We start from the raw sequence: 14333 nt of genomic DNA on the forward strand, positions 1-14333 counted from the left end.
GCTTTTTTGTAATTTTAACAGAAGCAATGAATTAGTTTAACTTGGCTGTTCTAATTTGAAACGAAAATATGCAAATATTTCGCGAGCGAACGATTTCTCTGCAAGTGGAAATCCGACCTTATAAAATACTATTGTAATGTATTGAAGATTGTTGCATTACAAGAAAATAGTTATATCTTAAATATGATAAAATTGAGAAAAAATATACGAAAATTATGTACATAAATATATCAGAATTTGATATGAATATCCTCTCTTTTTAATTTTCGACAAACCAAATCTGGATTCAGAAATTGGTCTAGTTTAATAGTTTTTATAGGTAATGAATTATTATGTAGCATCCTGCATAAGCGACAGGGCCAGGGTTCTAAGTTAGCTGTCTGATATTTGTTCCTCCATTCAAAATACTCATTGTAAGCAGTGTCGTTCTTGTCAAGGTATTGTAAATAACTAACAAGACTTTGCAGATTTGGAAAAGCGGTAGCATCAATAAAGGAACCTGGAATACTCAATTCTTTAAAGAATTTGAAGCCGAACACAATGGGAACTGCATCAATCTTAAATGGAACATTCCAGTATTTTTCAGTTACATAATCCTCACAGACACCATTCTCAATCGATATATAAAATTTAAAACGTCTCAACAATTTTTGGCATCTTTCATTCCTTGGACAAGTCAGTCTGCCAAATATCCCCCCACACTTGCCGTGAACATCTACTTTAACAATTTTACTTAAAGCACGAACGAATTTCTCCCTCGCACCATCAACCGTTTGACAATTCCCGTTCACAAACACAAGTAACTTGTCTTTACCTTCCGCATAGTTTCTTGGTTTCACATCTAAAAAAATATGGAAAAAATACGGTTTCATATCGCCTGTTCTTTTGTCAAAAACAGCGGCCTACTAGAAACAGTTCAGGCCTCAGGGTGGTGGAGACAGAGTTTACGGAGAAAGGATTCATTTTACCTAAGTAAATACATGGAAAGGAATCTTAAACTCAAAGTACAAGTCGGTTTTATTGTGAAGAGCAGTCACAGCATTATAACATAGCTTTATGTATATAAAAATATACAATATTACTATGCGGTACCTTAGCCACAGGTGCAGGGGCTGTAACTCACTTAAGTAGGAGGGAGTGGGGGAAGCTACCCCCAACCTCAGGTTCAGACACCCCTGGTCAAAATCATTGATTATAGGTTGAATCAAGTATGCTAATATTTGTTCATTGACTGTGAGAACAATAAATTTCTAAACAGATGAATAATTATACATAACAGCTAGAACTATTACTGATTATTACTATGTTACTGATTATTACTTGCAATAACTTAGCCTTTATAAATGTGAAAACGAGAGCCCTCAGAGGGTGTATTGAAAACTGTTCATATCCATGGCAACATTATTTTATTGTTCGTATAGCCATTGCAGAAACGAAGCCATCGAACAACGTGGAAACTAACACATAATCCAACTTGTTTACAATACTAACCTTTCTTTATAGGCGTACTTTGTATAATTTTTGTATAATATCCGTAAGGTTCGTACACGTCTGATCGTCTTTCGTAGGTCATTGTCCAGTTAAACATGCCATTATAATCGCTTGTGACGATTTTTGAATAAAACGGATTTTCCATACTGTAAAACACCCAACGTTGTTTAGCTGTTCTTTGTTTAGGCATTTTTACTCCAAGAGGCAGGTCCCGGCCGTGAAAGACAACTGCATCGCTTTCCAATAACCTGCTCTTATCGGTTGTAATTTCACAGTTAAATGGCTCACAGCACTGAAGTTCGTTCGGGTAAAATACTGTAACACGATCAAATATGGTCGTGTAGAATAAAATCAATCTTTTTTGTCCAGCAACTTTCGGGATAAATTTGTGGCTTGTACATTCATGATGCTCACCAAACCGTACATGATGGTATTCGACCGGAATTGTTTGATGAACGAAAAACCAAAGGAAGGAGAGACAAAAGAGTAGGAAAAAGATATAAACTAAAACACAGCGTCGATTACTAATGCGACAAAATCGAGAAAACTTCACGACCATTGTCCATTGATGATACTAATTACACAATATCTTTTTTAAAAAAATGTTCTTACGCTTGAATTACATGAAGTATCATGAACACAACTTTTGAAACTTTCAATATCCCAATTTATTCCTATAAATTCCCTGATACTACAATTTAACCACAACTACCCTTTGTTACTCCAAAATGACCATATAAATCTTGTAATAATGAGGGTTAATTAAATTTGGAAGTTTATAAATTATGATTATCCTGTAATAAAAGCTCATGCATCTGTCCACCAGAAATCTTGAAAAAATTTCCATAACTTGATCCCCAACTTTCCCACAGGTGCAGCAAAGGCACTGCCCCTAAAACTCTAGGGGTTAACCTTCACCTTAATTACTGAGTTTGTAGGTTATTGTTTAGCCGATAAGGCATTGTAATGCTTTGTATTTGCCAGGCAGTCTCTATGTTTGTGTAAATAATTTGATTATTTCCAAGGAAATTAATTAACCAATTAACTGCAAGATTGATACAAAGCCATATATTATCAAATAAGAGACTATTTTCTGTATTTTGAAAAGTTCTGTTTATATATTTTTACAATTTACAAATATCACAGAATTTGAACTTGAAAAGTAATTTTTTAAAAAACAATTAAATCAAATTCATATATTTTTGCACGAGCCTGAAGTAAATGCTTTTCCAAGAGAAATTCACTGAACCAAGTTTTCTTCTACCCAAATCTATAAATGCTTCAGTGAATTTTTGCACACTTCAATATGATTGCAGTAGATAAATATATATATATACTTAGAGTAAATAAAAAGCTGGTAGAAATAATCTGAGAACTGGGGTAAAACCATTAGTTTGGAGAGGAATGGTGTCTTCCAGCACCTGCTGGTGTGGATTCCGAACAGGCCTGGGGACCTGCCCCAATGACCTTCTCATTTGTTTCCTGGTGTTGTTGTTTTTCATATTCTCGAACATCCTTCACCTCCATATCTAAATCCATAAGTTGACAATCTGTTAGTCAAACTATCCTTGCTGCATGAACGTCAGTCATGGCGTATTAAAGAAACAATAAGGAGACATACCCCACCATTCATCAATCCAAGAGAATGCTTGTCGATGTCCAACCAACAGGATATCTCGAATGCCCTAAACGCAAACAAGCATACAGTGTCATCGTCACTGAGCAAACCTTGGTTAAAATCGCATAAACAAAGGACACACTTACCTTGTGAACAAAGCTTTCTACTTTTGACTGTAAGCCCCAGACATCAAAGGATACAGTAACCAGCTTATATGAACACATGATTGGTTTTGTTGAATCCTACAAAGAACCGAATTAATCTACTTGAGATTAGATGTATTTTCCATGAATTTGGATCCAAAGTAGTTTCCTTCACAAAGCACAACAAGTTTTAATTAATAAATTCCTTCACATGAGCTCAAGTAGTACCAAAGGTGCTTACTTTCCATCCCTCTTTCAATGGACCCCTGTCTGTTTTCTTTGATTTAAAATACCTGCAGTCCTATTAAAAGATAAAGAAAATTGTTTGTGTCTTGCTACAAAAAAAACAACATTTTCACAAGAGTAAGCACCTCTTCTTTGACATAATGTTTCTCTGGATATTCATCATAGGCAATGTCTATAAAATCCACCTCATGGATTTCTGGTGTTTCACTATTTTGTTTCAAAGCCTAGAAAAAAAGAACCACACATATTCTCAAGGTGCTAAATAGAAGGGATTTGGTCAAAACAGTATTGTGCTTCGTCATCCAAGATTAGCACAACACAATGGAACTAACATTTTGACTTGATCCATTATTGTTTTCATAAACAGTCTCAATGTGGATGGAAAATCGTGGAACAAAAGAGCACTAAACAAAAAGGAGATCCATTATTGAGGAATCATGGTGTATTAAAGTTGGCTACCAGTTGTTGCTAAATAACAACTTACTGTGTAGTCTGTGTCACCACCAACAAAAATGACATAAAAAATAAAGTAAATGCAGTTGGTTTAAAAAATACTTAACAGAATATCCGAAGAACAATTGTGGGTTTTAGCCACTTGCTGAAGTTAAATGTTCAAGGAAAAATGATGGCTTTTGGGCAGATATTAGTCATCAAAGTTTCCTTGTGTAATAAAGAAAGGTTAATCTCACCTGTAATTGTGTAGGGATAAAAATTCCAAGCTCTTTCCTCTACGTAAAATACTCTTGGTATGCATGCTTTCACCCAAGCAGGTAACCGCCTGAAAACAAGAAAACTATATGTATAAGATGCTGTTTAACAGTAGCTCTAACCAAAATTTACATTCATAGATGGCATACCATGTTCTTTCTAAAAGTAAGGTTCCATACGAAAAAAGAACATGCTTAGGCCAGTTGTACGAAGGTTGGATAGCGCAATCTAGTGATTTTTTTTCAACCAGTGCAAAAATGCTTGAAAAATAATAAAGTTATAGTGGATAGGGCTATCCGTCCTACGTATAACTGGCTCTAGTTGGAATAACCTTGTGGTCATGGTGGCAAAACATACCCAAATAAATGAATCTTTTTCTCAGTATATTGTCCATTCCCATGTACAGGATGTTCACAAGCTTCGTTCTTTACAACTTCAACACCTTCACCACTCTCACTTTGTTGATGACTGTGCTTGCTGATCATGTACAGCTGACCAATCTTGTACTAGAGAATATAACATTATTTGTTTAACTGAAACTTAGGCCTGGTTTAGCTGATATCAGATTCCTGTTATATAGTGCAACTAAGATGAGGGGATATGCCCAGGAAGTTCTGAAGTTCCCTGAAGGCAAATTCTGAAGGACTACAACCCACTAGAGCTAGGTTATTTCCAAGCGTGCGACATATACAAATATATATCTGTATAATAAAAATTCTATAATCTATGATTGTATTCATTGTGACCAAAATGCAATGTTCAAAACAGGGTTTTCAGATTTCTGACTAAATAAACCAAACATCGTCACAGACAGCTCTTTGACTTCCTTGTTTTAAACAAAGAGAGCAAAGGTTATGCCATTCAGCTTATCTATATATATTCAGTTTATCTCTGGCAAAAACAGGTCTTTCAGGGTAGAGAAAATCCATTACTAAACTATGTGCAGTAGTTATATACAAAAGATATTACTTTGTCTTTTATGGTAATGTTATAACAAATATGAACATGCAATATAATTTCCAATGCAAATTGGATAAAATTTACTTTTCCAATCGTCTATAATTTACTAGATATTAAATGAATTTATGACATCTATTAGATATAGAAACGATATGGGTTTTTTCAATAAGGTTTGCAATAAAAAAAACAAGACAGATTGTTAATGTTTTGACCAAACATTGTTAAGCTAGCCAAATAAAGCAATCATCTCCCAGCCATGAAGACACCGTAATACTTGTTCATTTTTTTTACAAGTACTTAAACGACAGGTGATATTTGAAGACAATAAAGAATTACAACATACATATTAAAATATGCACATGTCTAGTGCTGATTTTAAGACGTATTTAATGTTCTTTAACCACATTAATAACATCATGAATTTGTTGACAATTTTAGGATAAAATGATCGAATACTTGAACAGTTTGACACCGTTTTAAAGCGTTCATAAAAAAATCCCTCTAGGAATGTTGTGTTTTGGCAACTTGAGGCCTTGAAGGAATCACAGGAGAATGCTAAAAATTAAATCCTAAACGAGCAAAGGATATAGCGCAAATGAAGATGATTTAAACAGTTAAATATTAATGTTTACGAACGCGGTGACCTTGTCGTGTCAAATCAACAGCATAGAGATGACAACCCGTACCCTATTGAATACCAAACTGAACTGAAAAGGACAATTAGCTAATAAAATACAACTAAAGTATAGAAAGACGTTTTGAAGAAGAATTAGAAACAACGTGAGGAAAATATCACATCGACTATTGTGATTATGAAAATGAAAAAGCCTTGTTTCAACTCTCAAGATTCATCACAAAACGACCGCGGATTAAACGACAATATGTTTTCTACTTTAAAGCTAGAACGTAACATAGTTAACGAAGTGCCTAAAAGAAATTCTCATCATCTAAATATTATATATAACACTGCCAATAAAGTAAAATATTATCGAAGTACACGTATTTGAAATATAGTTTATAATATACCTCTTCCACAGTGAGTGGCATACAAATACGATACTCTTTGATCATTTTGGACGTTTCTTTCTTTCCGCTTTTAATAAAGTGTTGTTTCCTTTGTGTCCGTTTCGTGTACCATCACGCTAGACGTCTTTCCATTCGAGGAATTGAAATAAAAAGATAAAACTTCTTGATAAAATCTTTCACGCGCAAATCTCTTCTCCTACTCTATACAAATTCTACAAACTTTCGCGATTTAGCCTGCGTATAGGTGTGAGAAAGCCCTAATTCGCAGGCCCTACCGTTTCTTGCACATTTAAAATCACCGATGAACACATTGCTACTCCGCGGAGACGTCATGTGACGTCATAACCAAAATCAAGATATATCTCGACACTGGAACGCGATTGCTTTGTACTAGCTCTTATATCAAATACGATTGTAAAAATACGATATGTTTGTTCTTTGTTACTGTTCTTTATTTAGTATTTGTTACAAGAGTTAATTTATGATATGATTATTTATTTTATTTTACAAATTCTGCCATTAGGAACCATGATATATGAAAAGCGAAGATATTCTCCAAAAGCGAAGTTTAAAAATGGTTGAATGAGGATATTATTCCTTGGTCTAAAATATTTATCTTTATTATAATCCATTTATCTTCTTGGTAGGGTAAAAATCTGAGCTGATTTACTTGACGTAAACACGATGTTCCTAAATTGGTCCCCAGTCCTAATGTGCCGTATTTGTGCTGAATGAGCACATCCTTAGCCCTCCCCTGTGATGCGAATATATTTTTTCTACATGTCCCGATATTAAAATGTAGTGAATTTTTAACTAGGACAGTTTCTGTGTAGCTTTTTTCTTTCTCGCTTGCAAGAAGTCATAAAATGGATCCATTACCATGCTAGCTCTAGGAACGAACAGAAACCATAGTGTCAGAACTTTGTAATGAATGCGTGTGTTACTATCGACTCTGGTGGGCTAGGAAACCTGAGGCCTCGCAGTCCATTCCTAACCATGGTCAAGCTAACATTGCAGCTTGTCCGGTTGGTAATTCAGAGTCGCACCATCATGCATGATAATATTATATACACACAATCATAACTTTTACACACACAGATATGGAAGAGACTAGATTGAGTTCCGAAATATAACATCTTCCAACCGTTTTGATCTAGTAGCTCAATTGGAAGAGCATTGGTCTAGCAAACCAAAGATCGCGGTTCTAACTCCCACTGTGGTCAAGCTAATTTCCCATCTTCCCCAGTTATTAAATACAACATTAGGAAAGAAAATGACAGAATTTTATCCAAAGTCTTACTTTATGCATTTCATCCATTTCGCTCGTTCTTTTTCTGTCTCACATGAAATCTTGTAAGATTCGTGACGTCCTGAAGAATAAATAAAAAAATAGCGTCAGAAAGCAAGCAATATAATAAGCGACGTATAATAGTGCTACACTCAGAAATACCAACAAAGAAAGGTGAAAAAGAACACAACCTCTAGCACCATCTCACCTTCGACAACTTTCCCCTCGGAATCTGTTTTACATGCCTTTATCATCCCCCCTGATTCCTCCGAGGCGGAAATTTCGAAACAGAACTGTAAAATGAAAAAAAAAGCTTTGAAGAGTTGTGCTTGAAATGGAAGACCTTTGCTCAGAAAAACATGATGATTTATTGTGCGCAACGTCGACACACAACAACAGATGCAATGTTCTTGAAAAGTAGAACAAAATCTTACTGGTTTACTGCTATTTATCTCACGAACTTGAAGATTTTCTAACGGGATAATTCCACGGGGTTCTTTATCCTGTAATAGAAATTAAACAGTCGAGTTTTAAAGAAACCCAAAGTCAGCCTAGTCCTGCTATTTTTAAGCAAGCAACTGAAGGGGAAAAGATCTACAAGGCTTGGGTCTACGTGCAACCACTGAGCTTTACTATAAGTGTAGAAAGTTCAGGGTATACAACTCATTCAAATAGATCAGAGAAGCACACAAAGATATCCCTGAGTCAAAGTGCACTAAATTTAAAACTGGTCAGATTGTTCAGAAGCCACAGAAATTGTAATCAATTACCTTTACATCTTTGAAGTAATATAAACAATTATCTTTTAAAATAAAATATCGTTTCTTCCAATTCTTATGGTGACCACCTAAAGAAACAATGTAAATTTAGATCTTTCTAAAGATCTGTGTTTGAAGAGCGATTATATATATGAGAAAAGTGTTTCAACCTTCTTTTGTTAGGTACCCTTCGTTGTCAGGATTGAAAAAAGTTCGAGTTATGTCACTGCCGTCATCCTCTGGGACTTTAAACGCTTCTTTTTTAATATTCTCATACAGACTCTGAAACCAAAACAAACTTATATTCTTTTTGCATATGGCTTACATAAGCTTCAAAATTATCCAGAGGTAGTAATTTCATGCCCACAATCCACAAATATAATCCTAACTTCATTCCTAAACCTCACCCTAAACAATTACCCAATTCTATCCATTAACAATTATATCAATTCTGGATATGGAATTAACTCCCAGCTCCTCAATAACGTGAATAAAAGAAACAACTTGCTGTACTTACTATTAATAAATCTTTAGGAAGATCTCCCCCACAATTTATACCACGATTCATAGAGATAAACTTGTCTACAGTTGGCTGAAAAGGATTATCTTATAATAAAAATTATATGTGTTAATTTAAACAAAAATATACCCCATTTCTTGCCTGCATTACCTTATCCTTTACACTGGGATTATGTAAGCTTGTGTTCAGCATAATAATTGAAAAACTAAGAACATAACAAGTGTCTAAAAAACAACGAAAGAAGGACAAGTTTAATATGGTTAGTTTGTTTAAAAATACTTGAAAATGAAAACATATTTGAGTTACCTGTTGAGGTGAAGACACCCTCATTTTGGTCACAATACTTTTTGGCAAAACACTCCATCATTCGGTCGATTTTTTGAGCCTCACCAGGAAGACGAAAACTCCATAGGAATGTTCTATAAAGGCAGACAAACGTTTGTGAAGTCTGGAAATCAGTGAACAAAAAAACTACCAGGAAGGCAATAACATTTCAGGAGGTTAAAGGGTAAGCATTGACATCTGCAAGACTCCAGCACCTTTCAACTTCACCCTTCAGTCAATAAACAAACCTTAGTGCCTCAACAAGCAACAAATCTTTGAAGTTTTGAAGCTGAACAAAATGCTGCAAGACTGACAACATGGGCTCTTTGCTGCAATAAAAATTAAACGTTTTAGTAAACCATATTTAGGTTGAAATAAAATAATTAACAGAATAAGGTTTTTGGTTCACTTCCAGAGCCTTATCATGTTCACTTTCAGAGCATAATTCAATAATCCATACTTTTCTCCCAAGTAATCACCAATCATCGTCTTGTTCAAGCCGTCTTCTTCAAGCAAGAATTTTGCAATATCCTCAGGAGTATCATTCAACAGATCATTTGCAATGAGATACTCAATACCCTGATTAAAGATATCACACCAATTGTATGTTGTTTCTTCCGGATTTTCAATGACATATGTTCAGTGTAATAACTACAGGTAGACGTTGGCTGAATCAGGCCAGAACTACCTTCATCCATGGCATTCAAGTTCATTTTACTGGTTAAATCAAGGACGGTCAAGTGGTATATATACCAGGGATATGAGTAGTGGCCATTGTCACATGGAAGTTCATCAAAAGGGGTTTATATATCTTTTACATGGGAACTAACATTGGTCAAATGGAGAATACTTGTTTAGGTAATGCAATGTCTATACTCTCAATTAATCACCTTCTTGGGATCCATGTTGAATTTCTTTCGCCCAATAGCAAGTTGTTTTGAGTTAGTCCTAAAAGAAAAACTCATCAATTCATGCTTTGTGTGGAAGATATGATTACGGGTTTGCAAGATGAAATATACATAGCTGACAGGTGACGTGATAAACTTTATAACTATTAAGAATAGGTATATGTACAGTTCAACTTTACTTTAAAACTTCCCGGGTTTTTTAGACACATAGCCTAACATTACATCATGAATGCGAGGAATGTCAATTAGGTTTGTAGATACAGCTGGAAAAAAAACAACGTAACAATACCCTTCATCAGGCTGTTCAACAGCTTCCATTTGTGACTGAACTTCATTGATCTCAGACTTCAATTGCTATTAAAAGCAGAACAGAAATATGATAAGATAAAGAAATATTCTGGTGCCTCACAATGGCAGCATCATCATAGCCTTACAGATGGAAAATACTCTTCATCTTCACCAGAAGTCATTCTTGTTAAGAAACAAACAAGAAGTCAAAGGTCTGTAATTATACTTCCTGGTTTCATTTTCAAAACCTCATTTCCCTATCATTTCTCAATTATGTATTGGGAAGCCATGCAAGAAGATTACTGGCATCAACAAAGCATGCATGCAAATTTCTTAAGATAATGTTCAAATTAATCTTTGAGTAAGCTAAGTAAACAAGTCATTTTATGGCTTTTAGGAAAAAAATCAGACTTATATAAAAGTTTGTCTGGGTTATGAGTTATTTTAAGCACAGTGGAAAGAATGATATCATCTCCTAAAATTGATGACACATATAATGACTGTTTTAACTCTGGGATATATTGGAATAGTGCTTTTTATATCAATGCAAAGCTTGTCTGGAGTAAAGAGCTGTCAACATTGCATGAATAGGAGTTGTTATGGAACTTTTAGGTTTAACTAGGCAACAATGTTTAGTATATTGCTTTATTAGTGTATAAAAATTAGAAGCAAACTGTACCTGAATTTCAGCAAGGATAATGGCCTTCTGTTCTCTCAACTTCTTTAGCAGCTTCATCTCTTCTGCTGTTAGTTTGTCTGGAAATTTTAAAAGCAGAGTAATATATTTAAGGCTTTGCTATGATATTTCTTCATACCTCGACAAAGACTCTTTGTTATGGTTTAAGCTGGAATTTTTTCCCATTGACATTTATGGTATCACGAAACCACTGCCTTGTTGAACTACAACAGCCTTGTTGACATTCCCTTCCTGAATGGTTAAACTATGTGCCTTGCCATATCACCAATTACTGGTGCTATGACAACTCAATATCGTCATTTTGAAAAATTAAAAATAGCATTTTGACAAAGCCTTTGAACATCACAACAAAACACAGCTGGAATACATGGTTGTGCATTGAACTCCGGAAAGATAAAAAAATTTCCTTTCCAAAAAGTTTGACAATTTTGACAAGTACTCGGAAATTAGAAAGAAAAGTTTTAATGCATATATGTATCCACGAGGGACACGCAGTTTTTAAAATATGGGACTTGTTGTCAGATCTCAGATGAGCATGCTTTGAAATTGCTTTCATTTCTAATAAATATAATATTTTTAAAGTTAACCTGATTAGGGCAATTAGCACCTTTCTATAACATACGATTTAATCATCCTAGCCAATATAAAACACGCTTGTGACACTTAGAATCTAAAATACCCAAAGATCATGGAATTACAATCTTCTTCGGCACAGAAGGCATAGTTTTAGACAAGAAGGGGCTAAAATTTTAAAAAACTTAAGCTATGCCGACTGTGAACACTAATTTGTTATTAGTGGCATAAAGAAAATTAGAAAGTTTTAATGCGATGTTACAACTATTTGCGTCACGATATTTGACTAAATACAAGCATTCTGTTTATCAAAACTACACTACGCGATATCATTACCCTCTGTCAATATTAAAGGACAGAGGTTTCGAGAGTAAAATTTTCTTTATATTTGTTAAGGACAGAAACATGCCGTTAATTCTCACTTACCGCTGAGGTTGTCAACCTCAATCGAATCGACACGCGCTGTTTTTGTTTCGTTTTCCATGCTTGGCATATTTCAAGTTACTTTTATTTCATCACATCATGATCAAATCTTCCCTGTACGCTTTTTAAAATACTCCAAGCTGTCGGCGAACGAGCGCAAAAGCAGATAGAAAAGTTATTAGGAAACGACCACCAAGCTTCCGGGAGTCATATTGTCGCCATTCTCTAACCATATATTAAAATATAAACCTTGGGGGAACAAGTTCCGCTTGCGCAGGGAATAACTTCCGGGATATTGTAAGTACCGTCGCTTGCACCCTGAACGGTTTATAATGAACAGTTTCTGAAGAGATATTGTGATATTTTACTCACCTTTCCCCAGCAAATTCGCTCTCCAATGGAGGCAGAGAAAGAATTTCCTGTGAACAAGATTGATTGTTGATTTTTTCAGAATCATGCTTCGCTTGGCCAATCAAGGTTACCATTCCATTAGTTTCCTTTTCAAATCACTTCATAATCGATTCACAGCACAACGGCTAGCAGCCAAGAGGAGATTTATGCATTGCAGGCAATTTACAAATATCCACAGTTCTATGTTCCAAAATTACACAATGAAAAACAAGACACAGGCCACATTGTTTGAAGGATTTATTTTACATTTGAAGAAAAAATCAGCTATCAATAAAAGAAGCCAAGAATTTTTCCTCCAGTGTGTTTCCTCCTCGCTTCTTCATGATCCATAATGCCACTTGACGTTGTTAAAACTAACGATCCAAATTGTCTGGATGGCAGCAAGTTTGTCGCCCATTTTTCAATATCTCGAACGGAGATGTCAAATCTAGGACTGATGACACCACACTGGAAAAGGATAGTTATCATGAGGTCAATAGACAGATTTAGCAAGAGGTTGGGAACATCAAAAACAATAGAAAATAAATGGAAAATAAATGGTGTGATGTAGATCATATAAGGAGATGTATCACACCATTTATTTACCAATATCCATCTAAAAAAACTACAAAGTTTTACTAGAAGATAACTTATTATGAATAGAGAAAAAATGAGATATGTACCTTATTTAAGCGGCCATTAAGATTGACAACAATTTTTCCAGCCCTATGATCATCGATTATTTCAAACTCTCCAATATACCCTGAAGAAAAATAATTTGTACACTTGAAATAAGAATATAAACATTAACTCTTTGTTTATGGAATGGATGACTTGTGCTTTAGACTAATTTTGAGTAATAAGGAGATAAACTACAAGAGCTAGAAAGAGCGTAGTTAAATTAGTGCAAATGCAAAGTTTGCCTGTGTGTCAGAAAATGTCCTTTTTATCGCTGGGATAAGAAATTAATCTATGGCACAAGTTGTCCATGAAATTGTACATAACTCTCTGGAAAACAGGATAGTATTCATACCATGTTTCATCATTACACTTAGGAACTTGATGATGACCTTTGAAGCTGGTCGAATCAGCACTTGCCGCTTTCCACGTTTCTCTGCATTGCAGATGGACACAAGTGCGTCTGCTAGCACACTAATTCTCATTGTTTCTGCTGTAAAGTGGGAAAGTGTGAATATGTTTAGCCTAGGAGTTTGGACTGTGTCAGAAATCTCAAAGACAGTGTCAGAAACAAACAGCTATGTGACAGACTGAATCTTGTGGCAAACGTTGTGGCTCGGTCTCACAATTTGCACACTTTCCAGTCATGTACACAACTATTCTGCTACATCAATGCAGACAGGAAAGACATAGTCATTCTATCATTCTTATTTATATATAATATATGCTCAGAGAAATCTCCATGCCTTGGTTTAATAGTACGTGGAGCTTGAAAATAAATGGGAATATTGTATACTTGTATGTTAGCAACAAATGCAATTGTTTACAATCTCAATATATTTTGAGGGAAGGAACAAAATCACGACACCATTGGCCACGATATAGAATTATAATTGGCAAAAATTGATTCACTTTGAAGTCGGATTTTGGTAAACGATGACGACTTTTCGCAACGAAACATCGCCGATTTTGTAAATGGACAATAAAGGATTTTAAATGCGCGTCAACGCTCGACCAGGCAATTCAAAAAGGTTAAGATCACGAAGGATTTTAAACACATATAAATCTCACCTTCTCAGACGACAAGGTTCAAAATAAAAAGAACGAGAGGAAATTCTTCCCATCGGACAAAGCGCGCGCTCAAATAGATCAGATACTTCATGATAGTGTCCATAAAATGGCTCGAACAGACGAACACACTGATCTTTGGTTATAAGTTATCACTGGACCAATAATAAAACCACCCAATATTGATGCATGGCATCAATCTGAAAATACTACTGTAACCTTATGT

The 14333-nt window shown here is 35.0% G+C and overlaps 4 protein-coding genes across 5 annotated transcripts; all 4 read right to left on the bottom strand.

The window, feature by feature from the left end:
* Positions 1 to 164: 164 nt before the first annotated feature.
* On the bottom strand, positions 165 to 2068 carry LOC114519484 (alpha-(1,3)-fucosyltransferase fut-1-like). Its single transcript, XM_028539623.1, has 2 exons — positions 1492 to 2068; positions 165 to 841 (listed from the first exon to the last, which is right to left on the bottom strand). Exons 1-2 carry the CDS (start codon positions 2048 to 2050, stop codon positions 231 to 233), a joined length of 1170 nt encoding a protein of 389 aa, XP_028395424.1. The 5' UTR covers positions 2051 to 2068; the 3' UTR covers positions 165 to 230.
* Positions 2069 to 2227: 159 nt separating this feature from the next.
* Positions 2228 to 6411, bottom strand: LOC114519312 (cytoplasmic phosphatidylinositol transfer protein 1-like). The gene is made up of 10 exons (XM_028539429.1): positions 6193 to 6411; positions 4564 to 4712; positions 4188 to 4276; positions 3983 to 3990; positions 3831 to 3902; positions 3624 to 3722; positions 3494 to 3553; positions 3256 to 3351; positions 3113 to 3176; positions 2228 to 3020 (listed from the first exon to the last, which is right to left on the bottom strand). Exons 1-10 carry the CDS (start codon positions 6235 to 6237, stop codon positions 2881 to 2883), a joined length of 822 nt encoding a protein of 273 aa, XP_028395230.1. The 5' UTR covers positions 6238 to 6411; the 3' UTR covers positions 2228 to 2880.
* A 228-nt stretch (positions 6412 to 6639) lies between these two features.
* LOC114519523 (cytohesin-1-like) lies at positions 6640 to 12190 on the bottom strand. Of its 2 annotated transcripts, XM_028539665.1 has the most exons (15): positions 11975 to 12190; positions 10958 to 11034; positions 10280 to 10344; positions 9973 to 10030; positions 9543 to 9661; positions 9331 to 9411; positions 9065 to 9177; positions 8909 to 8982; positions 8756 to 8830; positions 8409 to 8520; positions 8251 to 8327; positions 7915 to 7983; positions 7689 to 7773; positions 7493 to 7562; positions 6640 to 7081 (listed from the first exon to the last, which is right to left on the bottom strand). In XM_028539665.1, the coding sequence occupies exons 1-15, from the start codon at positions 12039 to 12041 to the stop codon at positions 7006 to 7008; spliced, it is 1218 nt and encodes a 405-aa protein (XP_028395466.1). In that variant the 5' UTR covers positions 12042 to 12190; the 3' UTR covers positions 6640 to 7005. The 2 variants fall into 2 exon arrangements, with proteins under 2 accessions (XP_028395466.1, XP_028395467.1); XM_028539666.1 differs by lacking the exons at positions 10958 to 11034; positions 11975 to 12190 and adding an exon at positions 10425 to 10484.
* A 412-nt stretch (positions 12191 to 12602) lies between these two features.
* LOC114519341 (40S ribosomal protein S15a) lies at positions 12603 to 14176 on the bottom strand. The gene is made up of 4 exons (XM_028539462.1): positions 14111 to 14176; positions 13395 to 13532; positions 13045 to 13124; positions 12603 to 12829 (listed from the first exon to the last, which is right to left on the bottom strand). Exons 2-4 carry the CDS (start codon positions 13522 to 13524, stop codon positions 12650 to 12652), a joined length of 390 nt encoding a protein of 129 aa, XP_028395263.1. The 5' UTR covers positions 13525 to 13532; positions 14111 to 14176; the 3' UTR covers positions 12603 to 12649.
* Positions 14177 to 14333: the final 157 nt, after the last annotated feature.

The sequence above is a fragment of the Dendronephthya gigantea genome, unplaced genomic scaffold (genome assembly GCF_004324835.1).
Source record: "Dendronephthya gigantea isolate DGI-Jeju-01 unplaced genomic scaffold, DenGig_1.0 000013F, whole genome shotgun sequence".
Classification (NCBI taxonomy): domain Eukaryota; kingdom Metazoa; phylum Cnidaria; class Anthozoa; order Malacalcyonacea; family Nephtheidae; genus Dendronephthya; species Dendronephthya gigantea.

Excerpts from the sequence above, each read along its gene's own strand:
- LOC114519341 (XM_028539462.1), bottom strand. The coding sequence starts at position 13,524 with ATGAGAATTAGTGTGCTAGCAGACGCACTTGTGTCCATCTGCAATGCA. Across the intron at positions 13,125-13,394 it reads AAGTGTAATGATGAAACATG|GGTATATTGGAGAGTTTGAA; the intron begins GTATGAATACTA and ends ATTTTTCTTCAG. Across the intron at positions 12,830-13,044 it reads TTAATGGCCGCTTAAATAAG|TGTGGTGTCATCAGTCCTAG; the intron begins GTACATATCTCA and ends ATCCTTTTCCAG.
- LOC114519484 (XM_028539623.1), bottom strand. The coding sequence starts at position 2,050 with ATGGTCGTGAAGTTTTCTCGATTTTGTCGCATTAGTAATCGACGCTGT. Across the intron at positions 842-1,491 it reads AAGTACGCCTATAAAGAAAG|ATGTGAAACCAAGAAACTAT; the intron begins GTTAGTATTGTA and ends ATATTTTTTTAG.
- LOC114519523 (XM_028539665.1), bottom strand. The coding sequence starts at position 12,041 with ATGCCAAGCATGGAAAACGAAACAAAAACAGCGCGTGTCGATTCGATT. Across the intron at positions 8,831-8,908 it reads ATCCCAGTGTAAAGGATAAG|CCAACTGTAGACAAGTTTAT; the intron begins GTAATGCAGGCA and ends AATCCTTTTCAG. Across the intron at positions 8,328-8,408 it reads AGGGTACCTAACAAAAGAAG|GTGGTCACCATAAGAATTGG; the intron begins GTTGAAACACTT and ends TTGTTTCTTTAG.
- LOC114519312 (XM_028539429.1), bottom strand. The coding sequence starts at position 6,237 with ATGATCAAAGAGTATCGTATTTGTATGCCACTCACTGTGGAAGAG. Across the intron at positions 3,723-3,830 it reads ATAATGGATCAAGTCAAAAT|GCTTTGAAACAAAATAGTGA; the intron begins GTTAGTTCCATT and ends CTTTTTTTCTAG. Across the intron at positions 3,177-3,255 it reads TAGAAAGCTTTGTTCACAAG|GGCATTCGAGATATCCTGTT; the intron begins GTAAGTGTGTCC and ends GTTTGCGTTTAG.